Source organism: Oncorhynchus clarkii, chromosome 7 (genome assembly GCF_045791955.1).
Source record: "Oncorhynchus clarkii lewisi isolate Uvic-CL-2024 chromosome 7, UVic_Ocla_1.0, whole genome shotgun sequence".
Lineage (NCBI taxonomy): Eukaryota > Metazoa > Chordata > Actinopteri > Salmoniformes > Salmonidae > Oncorhynchus > Oncorhynchus clarkii.
The window spans coordinates 63,633,815-63,647,118 of record NC_092153.1 but is presented as its reverse complement, the minus strand read 5'-3'; the positions used below and the strand labels follow the sequence as shown (position 1 = coordinate 63,647,118).

General features: G+C 44.3%; 1 protein-coding gene across 1 annotated transcript in view; it reads right to left on the bottom strand.

The window, feature by feature from the left end:
* LOC139413659 (lysyl oxidase homolog 2A-like) overlaps positions 1–13,304 on the bottom strand; it is a 72,091-nt gene that overhangs the window by 2,866 nt on the left and 55,921 nt on the right. Inside the window, exons 9-14 of the mRNA XM_071161294.1 lie at positions 9,777–9,942; positions 8,470–8,710; positions 8,041–8,156; positions 7,627–7,763; positions 355–381; positions 230–305 (exon numbers count right to left, since the gene is read on the bottom strand). Of these exons, the coding sequence (XP_071017395.1) occupies positions 230–305; positions 355–381; positions 7,627–7,763; positions 8,041–8,156; positions 8,470–8,710; positions 9,777–9,942 (763 nt within the window). The remainder of the gene's footprint in view (positions 1–229; positions 306–354; positions 382–7,626; positions 7,764–8,040; positions 8,157–8,469; positions 8,711–9,776; positions 9,943–13,304) is intronic.

Sequence of the window (13,304 nt, the reverse complement as noted above, 5' to 3'; positions counted from 1 at the left end):
TGTGAATATGTTAGTATTATCAGTAAATTATCAGTAAATTGTCTCATTAAAATGTTTTAGAATTTTGCGAATGCCTTTTCACCAATTTATTTACTAAATGAATGTAAGCTTCTTTGGAATGTGGTCATTTGTTATCCATAGAAAAAAGGTATTTGAACATAAAGTTCATTGTGTCCATCGCATTCAATACTGTTGTAGCCAGTAATCGCCACTTGTCATCGTCTCTCACCTATATGACAGTTGTACGTCCATATCCGGTGGCCATCGTATCGACACCTGCACTTCATAATGTTGTTGGTGTATTTGTATGAACATAAGATTCAACAACTGATACATCTGCCACCTAACAGAAATTGAATAATAGTTGGGGTTGATTACAACCTGGCATGGAGAGATCCAACACAACATAAACTCAGCAGAAAAAAGAAACGTCCTCTCACTGTCAGTGTTTCGTTGAGATTGCCTGCAATGACAACAAGCTCAGTCCAATGAGCAAACTTAACGTGTAAATATTTGTATGAACATAAGATTCAACAACTGATACATAAACTGAACAAGTTCCACAGACGTGACTGTCTGCCACTGCGAGGATGATCAGCTGTCTGTCCTGTCTCCCTGTAGCTCTGTCTTAGGCGTCTCACAGTACGGACATTGCAATTTATTACCCTGGCCACATCTGCAGTCCTCATGCATCCTTGCAGCATGCCTATGGCACGTTCACGCAGATGAGCAGGGACCCTGGGCATCTTTACTTAGGTGTTTTTCAGAGTCTGTAGAAAGGCCTCTTTTAGTGTCTTGAGTTTTCATAACTGTTTTTTATTTTATTTTATTTATTTCACCTTTATTTAACCAGGTAGGCTAGTTGAGAACAAGTTCTCATTTGCAACTGCGACCTGGCCAAGATAAAGCATAGCAGTGTGAACAGACAACACAGAGTTACACATGGAGTAAACAATAAACAAGTCAATAACATAGTAGATAAAAAATAATCTATATACATTGCAAAAGGCATGAGGAGGTAGGCAATAAATAGGCCATAGCAGTGGATAATTACAATTTAGCAGATTAACACGAGTGATAAATGATCAGATGAACATGTGCAGGTAGAGATACTGGTGTGCAAAAGAGCAGAAAGGTAAATAAAATACAAACAGTATGGGGATGAGGTAGGTAAATTGGGTGGGCTATATACCGATGGACTATGTACAGCTGCAGCGATCGGTTAGCTGCTCAGATAGCAGATGTTTAAAGTTGGTGAGGGAGATAAGTCTCCAACTTCAGAGATTTTTGCAATTCGTTCCAGTTGCAGGCAGCAGAGAACTGGAAGGAAAGGCGGCCAAATTAGGTTTTGGCTTTAGGGATGATCAGTGAGATACACCTGCTGGAGCACGTGCTACGGGTGGGTGTTGCCATCGTGACCAGTGAACTGAGATAAGACGGAGCTTTACCTAGCATAGACTTGTAGATGACCTGGAGCCAGTGGATCTGGCGACGAACATGTAGCGAGGGCCAGCCGACTAGAGCATACATGTCGCAGTGGTGGGTGGTATAAAGTGCTTTAGTAACAAAACGGATGGCACTGTGATGAACTGCATCCAGTTTGTTGAGTAGAGTATTGTAAGCTATTTTGTAGATGACATAGCCAAAGTCGAGAATCGGTAGGATAGTCAGTTTTACTAGGGTAAGTTTGGTGGCGTGAGTGAAGAAGGCTTTGTTGCAAAATAGAAAGCCGACTAGATTTGATTTTGGATTGGAGATGTTTGATATGAGTCTGAAAGGAGAGTTTACAGTCTAGCCAGACACCTAGGTACTTATAGATGTCCACATATTCTAGGTCGGAACCATCCATGGTGGTGATGCTAGTCGACCATCCAGGGTGGTGATGCTAGTCGGGCATGCGGGTGCAGGCAGCGAACGGTTGAAAAGCATGCATTTGGTTTTACTAGCATTTAAGAGCAGGTGGAGGCCACGGAAGGAGTGTTGTATGGCATTGAAGCTCATTTGGAGGTTAGATAGCACAGTGTCCAAGTAAGGGCCAGAAGTATACAGAATGGTGTCGTCTGCGTAGAGGTGGATCAGGGAATCGCCCGCAGCAAGAGCAACATCATTGATATATACAGAGAAAAGAGTCGGCCCGAGAATTAAACCCTGTGGTACCCCCATAGAGACTGCCAGAGGACCGGACAACATGCCCTCCGATTTGACACACTGAACTCTGTCTGCAAAGTAGTTGGTGAACCAGTCATTAGAAAAACCGAGGCTACTGAGTCTGCCGATAAGAATATGGCGATTGACAGAGTCGAAAGCCTTGGCCAGGTCGATGAAGACGGCTGCACAGTACTGTCTTTTATCGATGGCGGTTATTAGTACCTTGAGCATGGCTGAGGTGCACCCGTGACCAGCTCGGGAACCGGATTGCACAGCGGAGAAGGTACGGTGGGAAATCGAGATGGTCAATGATCTGTTTGTTGACTTGGCTTTCGAAGACCTTTAGATAGGCAGGGCAGGATGGATATAGGTCTGTAACAGTTTGGGTCCAGGGTGTGTCTCCCTTTGAAGAGGGGGATGACCGTGGCAGCTTTCCAATCCTTGGGGATCTCAGATGATACGAAGGAGAGGTTGAACAGGCTAGTAATAGGGGTTGCGACAATGGCGGCGGACAGTTTCAGAAATAGAGGGTCCAGATTGTCAAACTCAGCTGATTTGTATGGGTCCAGGTTTTGCAGCTCTTTTAGAACATCTGCTATCTGGATTTGGGTAAAGGAGAAGCAAGGGAGGCTTGGTCGAGTAGCTGCGGGGGGGGGGGGGGGTTGGAGTAGTCAGGAGGAAGGCATGGGCAGCCGTTGAGAAATGCTTGTTGAAGTTTTCGATTATCACAGATTTATCGGTGGTGACCGTGTTACTTAGCCTTAGTGCCATGGGCAGCTGGGAGGAGGTGCTCTTGTTCTCCATGAACTTTACAGTGTCCCAGAACATTTTGGAGTTAGAGCTACAGGATGCACATTTCTGCTTGAAAAAGCTGGCCTTTGCTTTCCTGACTGACTGCGTGTATTGGTTCCTGACTTCCCTGAACAGTTGCATATCGCGGGGACTATTCGATGCTATTGCAGTCCGCCACAGAATGTTGTTGTGCTGGTCGAGGGCAGTCAGGTCTGGAGTGAACCAAGGGCTATATCTGTTCTTAGTTCTGCATTTTTTGAACGGAGCATGCTTGTCTAAGATAGTGAGGAAGTTACTTTTAAAGAATGACCAGGCATCCTCAACTGACAGGATGATGTCAATATCCTTCCAGGATACCTGGGCCAGGTCGATTAGAAAGGCCTGCTCGCAGAAGTGTTTGACAGTGATAAGGGGTGGTCGTTTGACCGCGGACCCATAGCGGATACAGGCAATGAGGCAGTGATCGCTGAGATCCTGATTGAAGACAGCAGAGGTGTATTTGGAGGGCAAGTTGGTCAGGATAATGTCTATTAGGGTGCCCATGTTTACAGATTTAGGGTTGTACCTGGTGGGTTCCTTGATGATTTGTGTGAGATTGAGGGCATCTAGCTTAGATTGTAGGACTGCCGGGGTGTTAAGCATATCCCAGTTAAGGTCACCTAACAGAACAAACTCTGAAGCTATATGGGGGGCAATCAATTCACAGATGGTGTCCAGGGCACAGCTGGGAGCTGAGGGAGGTCGGTAGCAGGCAGCAACAGTGATTGACTTATTTCTGGAGAGGCATAGACCTGGAAAGTATGACAGAACTTTGCAGGCTATCTCTGCAGTAGATTGCAACTCCTCCTCCTTTGACAGTTCTATCTTGACGGAAAGTGTTATAGTTGGGTATGGAAATCTCAGAATTTTTGGTGGCCTTCCTAAGCCAGGATTCAGACACAGCAAGGACATCAGGGTTGGCAGAGTGTGCTAAAGCAGTGAGTAAAACAAACTTAGGGAGGAGGCTTCTGATGTTGACATGCATGAAACCAAGGCTTTTTTGATCACAGAAGTCAACAAATGAGGGTGCCTGGGGACATGCAGGGCCTGGGTTTACCTCCACAGGAGTAGGATGAGGGTGCGGCTAAAGGCTATCAACTGGTCGCCTAGAGCGTTGGGGACAAGGAATAAAAGGAGCAGATTTATGGGCGTGGTAGAATATATTCAGGGCATAATGTGCAGACAGGGGTATGGTGGGGTGCGGGTACAGCGGAGTTAAGCCCAGGCACTGGGTGATGATAAGAGAGGTTGTATCTCTGGACATGCTGGTTATAATGGGTGAGGTCACCGCATGTGTGGGAGGTGGGACAAAGGAGGTATCAGAGGTATGATGAGTGGAACTAGGGGCTCCATTGTAAACTAAAACAATGATAACTAACCTGAACAACAGTATACAAGGCATATTGATATTTGAGAGAGACATACAGTGCCTTGCGAAAGTATTCGGCCCCCTTGAACTTTGCGACCTTTTGCCACATTTCATGCTTCAAACATAAAGATATAAAACTGTATTTTTTTGTGAAAAATCAACAACAAGTGGGACACAATCATGAAGTGGAACGACATTTATTGGATATTTCAAACTTTTTTAACAAATCAAAAACTGAAAAATTGGGCGTGCAAAATTATTCAGCCCCCTTAAGTTAATACTTTGTAGCGCCACCTTTTGCTGCGATTACAGCTGTAAGTCGCTTGGGGTATGTCTCTATCAGTTTTGCACATCGAGAGACTGAAATTTTTTCCCATTCCTCCTTGCAAAACAGCTCGAGCTCAGTGAGGTTGGATGGAGAGCATTTGTGAACAGCAGTTTTCAGTTCTTTCCACAGATTCTCGATTGGATTCAGGTCTGGACTTTGACTTGGCCATTCTAACACCTGGATATGTTTATTTTTGATCCATTCCATTGTAGATTTTGCTTTATGTTTTGGATCATTGTCTTGTTGGAAGACAAATCTCCGTCCCAGTCTCAGGTCTTTTGCAGACTCCATCAGGTTTTCTTCCAGAATGGTCCTGTATTTGGCTCCATCCATCTTCCCATCAATTTTAGCCATCTTCCCTGTCCCTGCTGAAGAAAAGCAGGCCCAAACCATGATGCTGCCACCACCATGTTTGACAGTGGGGATGGTGTGTTCAGCTGTGTTGCTTTTACGCCAAACATAACGTTTTGCATTGTTGCCAAAAAGTTCAATTTTGGTTTCATCTGACCAGAGCACCTTCTTCCACATGTTTGGTGTGGCTTGTGGCAAACTTTAAACAACACTTTTTATGGATATCTTTAAGAAATGGCTTTCTTCTTGCCACTCTTCCATAAAGGCCAGATTTGTGCAATATACGACTGATTGTTGTCCTATGGACAGAGTCTCCCACCTCAGCTGTAGATCTCTGCAGTTCATCCAGAGTGATCATGGGCCTCTTGGCTGCATCTCTGATCAGTCTTCTCCTTGTATGAGCTGAAAGTTTAGAGGGACGGCCAGGTCTTGGTAGATTTGCAGTGGTCTGATACTCCTTCCATTTCAATATTATCGCTTGCACAGTGCTCTTTGGGATGTTTAAAGCTTGGGAAATCTTTTTGTATCCAAATCCGGCTTTAAACTTCTTCACAACAGTATCTCGGACCTGCCTGGTGTGTTCCTTGTTCTTCATGATGCTCTCTGCGCTTTTAACGGACCTCTGAGACTATCACAGTGCAGGTGCATTTATACGGAGACTTGATTACACACAGGTGGATTGTATTTATCATCATTAGTCATTTAGGTCAACATTGGATCATTCAGAGATCCTCACTGAACTTCTGGAGAGAGTTTGCTGCACTGAAAGTAAAGGGGCCGAATAATTTTGCACGCCCAATTTTTCAGTTTTTGATTTGTTAAATAAGTTTGAAATATCCAATAAATGTCGTTCCACTTCATGATTGTGTCCCACTTGTTGTTGATTCTTCACAAAAAAATACAGTTTTATATCTTTATGTTTGAAGCCTGAAATGTGGCAAAAGGTCGCAAAGTTCAAGGGGGCCGAATACTTTCGCAAGGCACTGTACATCAAGGCATAAAGTAATCGCAGGTCTTGATTGGGAGAGCTAGCTAAAACAACAGGTGACAGCTAGTCAGCTAACACAACAGCAGGTAAAATGGCGATGACTAGGCAGAGAGGGTCAGATTAACTACACACAGAGCCTGAGTTTGCGGCTGGGGCCGACAGATAAAACATAAATAAACAGAATGGAGTACCGTGATTACTGGACAGTCCAGCAGGCATCAGCTATGTAGCCAAGTGATCATAGTGTCCAGGGGGCAGCAGTAGATGGAACAGGGAAGCCGCAAGCACGCGGGCGACACAGCGTTTAAAGTTAGTAGCCCGGGGGTAGTAGGGGGGTCTGCTCAGACGGAGGCCGGTTGAAGGCACAGCGGATGGAGTATTCGTCGGCAGACCAGACGCTGGCTCACGGCTAACTGGTGCTAGCTTTGTGGCAGTGGCGTTAGCCACTATAGCCAATCGGTAGCAGCAGTGATCCGGTGCCAAGGTCCAGAGTTTACAGCAAGGATCCAGTGGAGTATTGGGCTCTAGCCGTGTATGAGTGGGGTTCGGGTGAACAGCTGAGTAGGCCGGGAGGTGGGCCTCAGGGATAGCTTCGGTACTGGGTGCCACGGAGGGTGCAAGCTAGCTGTCAAGATTAGAAGTAGTGGCCCAGGGATTACGGCAGGAATCCGGCGTTGTTGTGGAGAGACAGTCCGATACTGGTAGATTGGCGAGTAATAACCAGGCTAAGAACAGGGCTGGTATCTGTGCAGAAGGTAAAAGACGCTAGCAGTGGCTAACAATGACTAAATAGCTTGTAGCTAATTAGCTGGTTAGCTTCTGGAGGTTCTTGAATGTGTTCTAAAGTTAAAAAAAATAATAGCGATTCCGTATCACATTGGGTGAGGCAGGTTACCGGAAGGTATATTAGAATTAAAAATCGAAAAGAGATTGGGAAAAAAAATTGAAATATATACAAAAAATACAAAAGTACACGAGAGGACGAACAAAACACGTCTACACTGCTACGCCATCTTATTTGCCTTATTATGTGACCTTATTTGCCTAAGCTGTTAGTGTCTTAACGACCGTTCCACAGGTGCATGTTCATTAATTATTTGTGGTTCATTGAACAAGCATGGGAAACAGTGTTTAAACCCTTTACAATGAAGATGCGTGAAGTTATTTGGATTTTTAAGAATTATCTTTGTAAGATGGGGTCCTGGAAAAGGGACATTTCTTTTTTTGCTGAGTTTATTTAAGATGTAATCAGATAACCCAGATACTCTTGCTAATACCAAAATAGCCAGCTGTGTTTGCAGCAACTATTAGTGAAATTGTAACAATATTAAAATGCTGGGAAAGTGACAAGCTGAATGATTAAATGTGAATTCCTTTTAAATGAATTGACTCCTGTAATCCCCATGGAACCAGAAGTGATTAGAAGAACTGTAACTACTCCCAGTTTATTATAAGATTCTCATGTAAGATAAGCACCTTGCTCCTATTTCAAATTTGGATGTATAGAATCACATGCCTATTGTAATATAATTGTTATTTTAAATTAAAACTGGGGGGTATGGGGGGGAAACAAAAGTTTTGAAAGAATAAAAAATCAATTAAGATTCTCACCTGGAAGATGTAGTCTCCTGGCACGACGTCTGTCACGTCTATCCACTGACAGTCGATGTCGTGTCTGTACGTATCCCAGCAGCCAACAGTGATGCCCTGCTGTCCGAAGTTAGCACACTCGTACCTCTTCTCAGTACCTGCCCGGCCAGAGAGAACAGTGAATAGCGTTAGATTGACCTACAGTAACACTCTTCACTGTTGTCTCCGATCTAACGCTCTTCACACTTGTCTCCGACCTACAGTAACACACTTCACTGTTATCTCCGGAGACAACAGTGAAGTCTTATTGTAGGTCGGAGACAACAGTGAAGAGTGTTAGAGCAGAGAATCATGAACGTATTCGAGGTTTGTCGTGATATGAATCACTTGTTTTACACAAAGCCTTTTTACCCCTTTCACATTAAAGCTCTTTACCCTCTTCACATTGGGTGTCCTCCAGACAGAAACTGGCCTTGTGTCCCTCTGCTACCTTGGTGCCATTGAGGCTCAGCAGGTCATAGTGGGTGAACACCTCCATGCTGTGGTAGTGTCTGGACCGGAAGATAGACAGTCAATCATGTTCATCACCACCACCCTCATTATCATAACGAGCCTCTGTACAACCACAGCAGGCACTGCCTCAAGATGACCACAAATGTATGATCTCATAAGACTGCGAAAATGACATCCTCCAGAGGACTTTTATTCCAGCACTGTGATTGTTCTCAACTCATGTAACACTCACAAAGAGTTCCTGCTCATGATGCTTGTTTGCATGCTATTGTCCAGCCCCCTTTATCATAGCTTCCACTACTTAACTAAATTGCTAAACTGAAGGACCAAAGAATTCATCCTCCACTTTACCTGTGGCAGTCGTGCCAGACCCAGGAGTTGTGTGCAGCCCTGGGGCGGAAGTCGGACTGTCCGTTGTTGTGGATTTGGGAGGAGAAGCGCATCAGGCGACGGTAGGAGGAGGGTGTGGCGGTGGCAGCGCTGCTGGACAGACAGTGCTCCTCGTTGGCACACTGCAGTATGTACATTGGCCGGTCCTCCAGGTATGTGGTGTGTTCCACCACCTGAGCGTTGAGAACCAAGTCTGGGGCCGCTGCATGCCAGGGCGGGAGAGGTCGTTAGTTTATTTTTATTTTCAATCACTTTGGTACATTGTTCAGATGTAAGTGGTATATAACTGACAACACTTGTAATTCCCTTATCTTTAAGAACATTTAATTGTTCATTCATTGGGGTTTCACACATCTTTCACCCTGGAGTAATTCATGAAAAATAAAAAAAGTTTCATGAAATACAATGAGAACGTTTAGTGTTGTCACTAATACATCATTTAGTCATTTTAACTACCATTTAATCTAATAGCAAAAAATACAAGATACACATTTGTATCCAATGTCAGGTTGTGAGCATGTTGAGAAACATGTCAGTCTTAAGGTTTCATTATCCTTATACAGTACATAAGTAGGATAAATCATCAGAAATAGGGATATTGTCAAGTTGTTGGCTAGTGTAAAAACGTAGCACAGTGTTGTATACCATTCTGCCCCGTGCAACATTGTACAAGATCACCTTTTCTACGTGACAAGTCAACTGATACACTATCGCCTGTCTCTGCTTGAAATTCATCAGCTTAGTGTATCAATGAAATTCAGATAATGAGTGGAATATATTTAAGCAATAAGGCCTGAGGGAGTGTGGTATATACCACGGCTAAGGGCTGTTCTTAGGCACGACACAGTGATGTGGAATGGTGATTTGATTGTTCATCATTACTAATCATCTAACTATTGCAGAGGTTGTATGTGTTGTGTGCCTGCAGTGGTGCCTTGAGTATTAGGGTTGAGGGTTGGTCAAGAGTTTTCAGGGTCTTAGGGCTCTATTCAATCAGATCTGCTTTGGTCGACATCCGCATAGCGGTTGTTTTGATGTGTCGGAGGTAGAACTGCCAAATCCATAAGTGAACTTCTAACGCGAGTGGGCCGGGTGTGGCTTCGTGACAATGATCACAAGAGCAACTTCTCACCAATTTTACGGTTCCAATTCGGTTCTACCTCAGACACCGCCAAAACATCCGCTAGGTGTCTGCCATCGCCGGTTAACTCTTGATCTGATTAAATCTAGACCTTAATTACAGACAGTAGTTATCATCAGTGACTTACACTCGGAGCAGGATACTCCAGCAGCGAAGCGCCCTCCCCCTCGAGGGCAGTGTAGGTGTTTCCCGTGATGGAGGCATTGGGCCAAGGTCATCTCCGTTCCTGAGCACCTGACCCCGCTCATCACCACGTCATCAGCCCTCACGTCTCCCGGCCAGTACCACGTCTCCTAGTAGGGAGAAATAACACCACACAGGCAAACTCATCAAACATAGGCCCAGCTTCCATTCTCTAAACTCAAGAGGGAAAATTGTTAGTCATTTTACAACAAGAGGTTTCCCTATCTACATTTCCATCCCTTCAAGTCATGGACCTGCATAGCTATAGGGCGGCAGGTAGCCTAGCGGTTTGAGCGCAGTATCCTAATGGTCGCTGGTTAAGATGGCGCCGAAGAGGATGTCTGACGTTTTACATGCCCCTAACCAATTGTGCTATTTTGTACGTTTTTTTGTGTTGTTTGTAACTTACTTTTTCACTTATTTTATACACATTATATACACTGCTCAAAAAAATAAAGGGAACACTTAATAACCTGTTGAACCTATGGGGGCGCTATTTCATTATTGGATGAAAAAAAACGTGCCCGTTTTAAGAGCAATATTTTGTCACGAAAAGATGCTTGACTATGCAGATAATTGACAGCTTTGGAAAGAAAACAGTCTGACGTTTCCAAAACTGCAAAGATATTATCTGTGAGTGCCACAGAACTCATGCTACAGGCGAAGCCAAGATGAAACTTCAAACAGGAAATGAGCAGAATTTCTGAGTCTCTGTTTTCCATTGTCTCCTTATATGGCTGTGAATGCACCAGGAACGAGCCTGCCCTGTCTGTCGTTTCTTCAAGATGTCTGCAGCATTGTGACGTATTTGTAGGCATATCATTGGAAGATTGGCCATAAGAGACTACATTTTCCAGGGGTCCGCCCGGTGTCCTTTGTCTAAATTGGTGCGTAATCTTCAGCTGCGGGCATTTTCTCCTGGGATTCAGGAGAGAAAGCACACTTCCACGAACGATATATCATCGAAGAGATATGTGAAAAACACCTTGAGGATTGGTTCTAAACAACGTTTGCCATGTTTCAGTCGATATTATGGAGTTAATTTGGAAAAAAGTTTGCCGTTTTGATGACTGGATTTTCGGTCTTTTTTGGTAGCCAAACGTGACGCACCAAACGGAGCGATTTCTCCTAAACAAATAATCTTACAGGAAAAACTGAACATTTGCTATCTAACAGTCTCCTCATTGAAAACATCTAAAGTTCTTCAAAGGTAAATGATTTTATTTGAATGCTTTTCTGATTTTTGTGAAAATGTTGCCTGCTGAATGCTAACGCTAAATGCTACGCTAGCTATGAATACTGTTACACAAATGATTGTTTTCCTATGGTTGAAGCATATTTTGAAAATCTGAGATGACAGTGTTGTTAACAAAAGGCTAAGCTTCAGAGCTAGCATATTTATTTCATTTAATTTGCGATTTTCATGAATAGTTAACGTTACGTTATGCTAATGAGCTTGCGGGGATAATTACACTCCTGGATACAGGTTTTTTTGGTAGCCAAACGTGATATACAAAACGGAGCGATTTCTAATACACAAAGAATCTTTTTGGAAAAACTGAACATTTGCTATCTAACAGTCTCCTCATTGAAAACATCTGAAGTTCTTCAAAGGTAAATGATTTTATTTTAATGCTTTTCTTGTTTTTGTGAAAATGTTGCCTGCTGAATGCTAACGCTAAATGCTACGCTAGCTATGAATACTGTTACACAAATTGTTTTCCTATGGTTGAGAAGCATATTTTGAACATCTGAGATGACAGTGTTGTTAACAAAAGGCTAAGCTTGAGAGCTAGCATATTTATTTCATTTCATTTGCAATTTTCATGAATAGTTAACGTTGCGTTATGGTAATGAGCTTGAGGCTGTATTCACGATCCCGGATCCGGGATGGCTAAGTGCAAGAATTAAACAACACAATGTAACTCCAAGTCAATCACACTTCTGTGAAATCAAACTGTCCACTTAGGAAGCAACACTGATTGACAATAAATGTCACATGCTGTTGTGCAAATGGAATAGACAACAGGTGGAAATTATAGGCAATTAGCAAGACATCCCCAATAAAGGAGTGGTTCTGCAAGTGGTGACCACAGACCACTTCTCCGTTCCTATGCTTCCTGGCTGATGTTTTGGTCACTTTTGAATGCTGGCGGTGCTTTCACTTTAGTGGTAGCATGAGACGGAGTCTATAACCCACACAAGTGGCTCAGGTAGTGCAGCTCATCCAGGATGGCACATTAATGCGAGCTGTGGCAAGAAGGTTTGCTGTGTCTGTCAGCGTAGTGTCCAGAGCATGGAGGCGCTACCAGGAGACAGGCCAGTACATCAGGAGAAGTGGAGGAGGCCGTAGGAGGGCAACAACCCAGCAGCAGGACCGCTACCTCCGCCTTTGTGCAAGGAGGAGCAGGGGGAGCACTGCCAGAGCCCTGCAAAATGACCTCCAGCAGGCCACAAATGTGCATGTGTCTGCTCAAACGGTCAGAAACAGACTCCATGAGGTTGATATGAGGGCCCGACGTCCACAGGTGGGGGTTGTGCTTACAGCCCAACAGCGTGCAGGACGTTTGGCATTTGCCAGAGAACACTGAGATTGGCAAATTCGTCACTGGCGCCCTGTGCTCTTCACAGATGAAAGCAGGTTCACACTGAGCACATGTGACAGATGTGACAGTCTGGAGACGCTGTGGAGAACGTTCTGCTGCCTGCAACATCCTCCAGCATGACCGGTTTGGCGGTGGGTCAGTCATGGTGTGGGGTGGCATTTCTTTGGGGGGCCTCCATGTGCTCGCCAGAGGTAGCCTGAATGCCATTAGGTACCGAGATGAGATCCTCAGACCCCTTGTGAGACCATATGCTGGTGCGGTTGGCCCTGGGTTCCTCCTAATGCAAGACCTCATGTGGCTGGAGTGTGTCAGCAGTTCCTGCAAGAGGAAGGCATTGATGCTATGGACTGGCCCGCCCGTTCCCCAGACCTGAATCCAATTGAGCACATCTGGGACATAATGTCTCGCTCCATCCACCAACGCCATGTTGCACCACAGACTGTCCAGGAGTTGGGCGGATGCTTTAGTCCAGGTCTGGGAGGAGATCCCTCAGGAGACCATCGGCCACCTCATCAGGAGCATGCCCAGGCGTTGTAGGGAGGTCATACAGGCACGTGGAGGCCACACACACTACTGAGCCTCATTTTGACTTGTTTTAAGGACATTACATCAAAGTTGGATCAGCCTGTAGTGTGGTTTTCCACTTTAATTTTGAGTGTGACTCCAAATCCAGACTTCCATGGGTTGATACATTTCATTTCCATTGATAATTTTTGTGTGATTTTGTTGTCAGCACATTCAACTATGTAAAGAAAAAAGTATTTAATAAGAATATTTCATTCATTCAGATCTAGGATGTGTTATCTTAGTGTTCCCTTTATTTTTTTGAGCAGTGTATTTTATACATAATGTTGCTGCTACCGTCT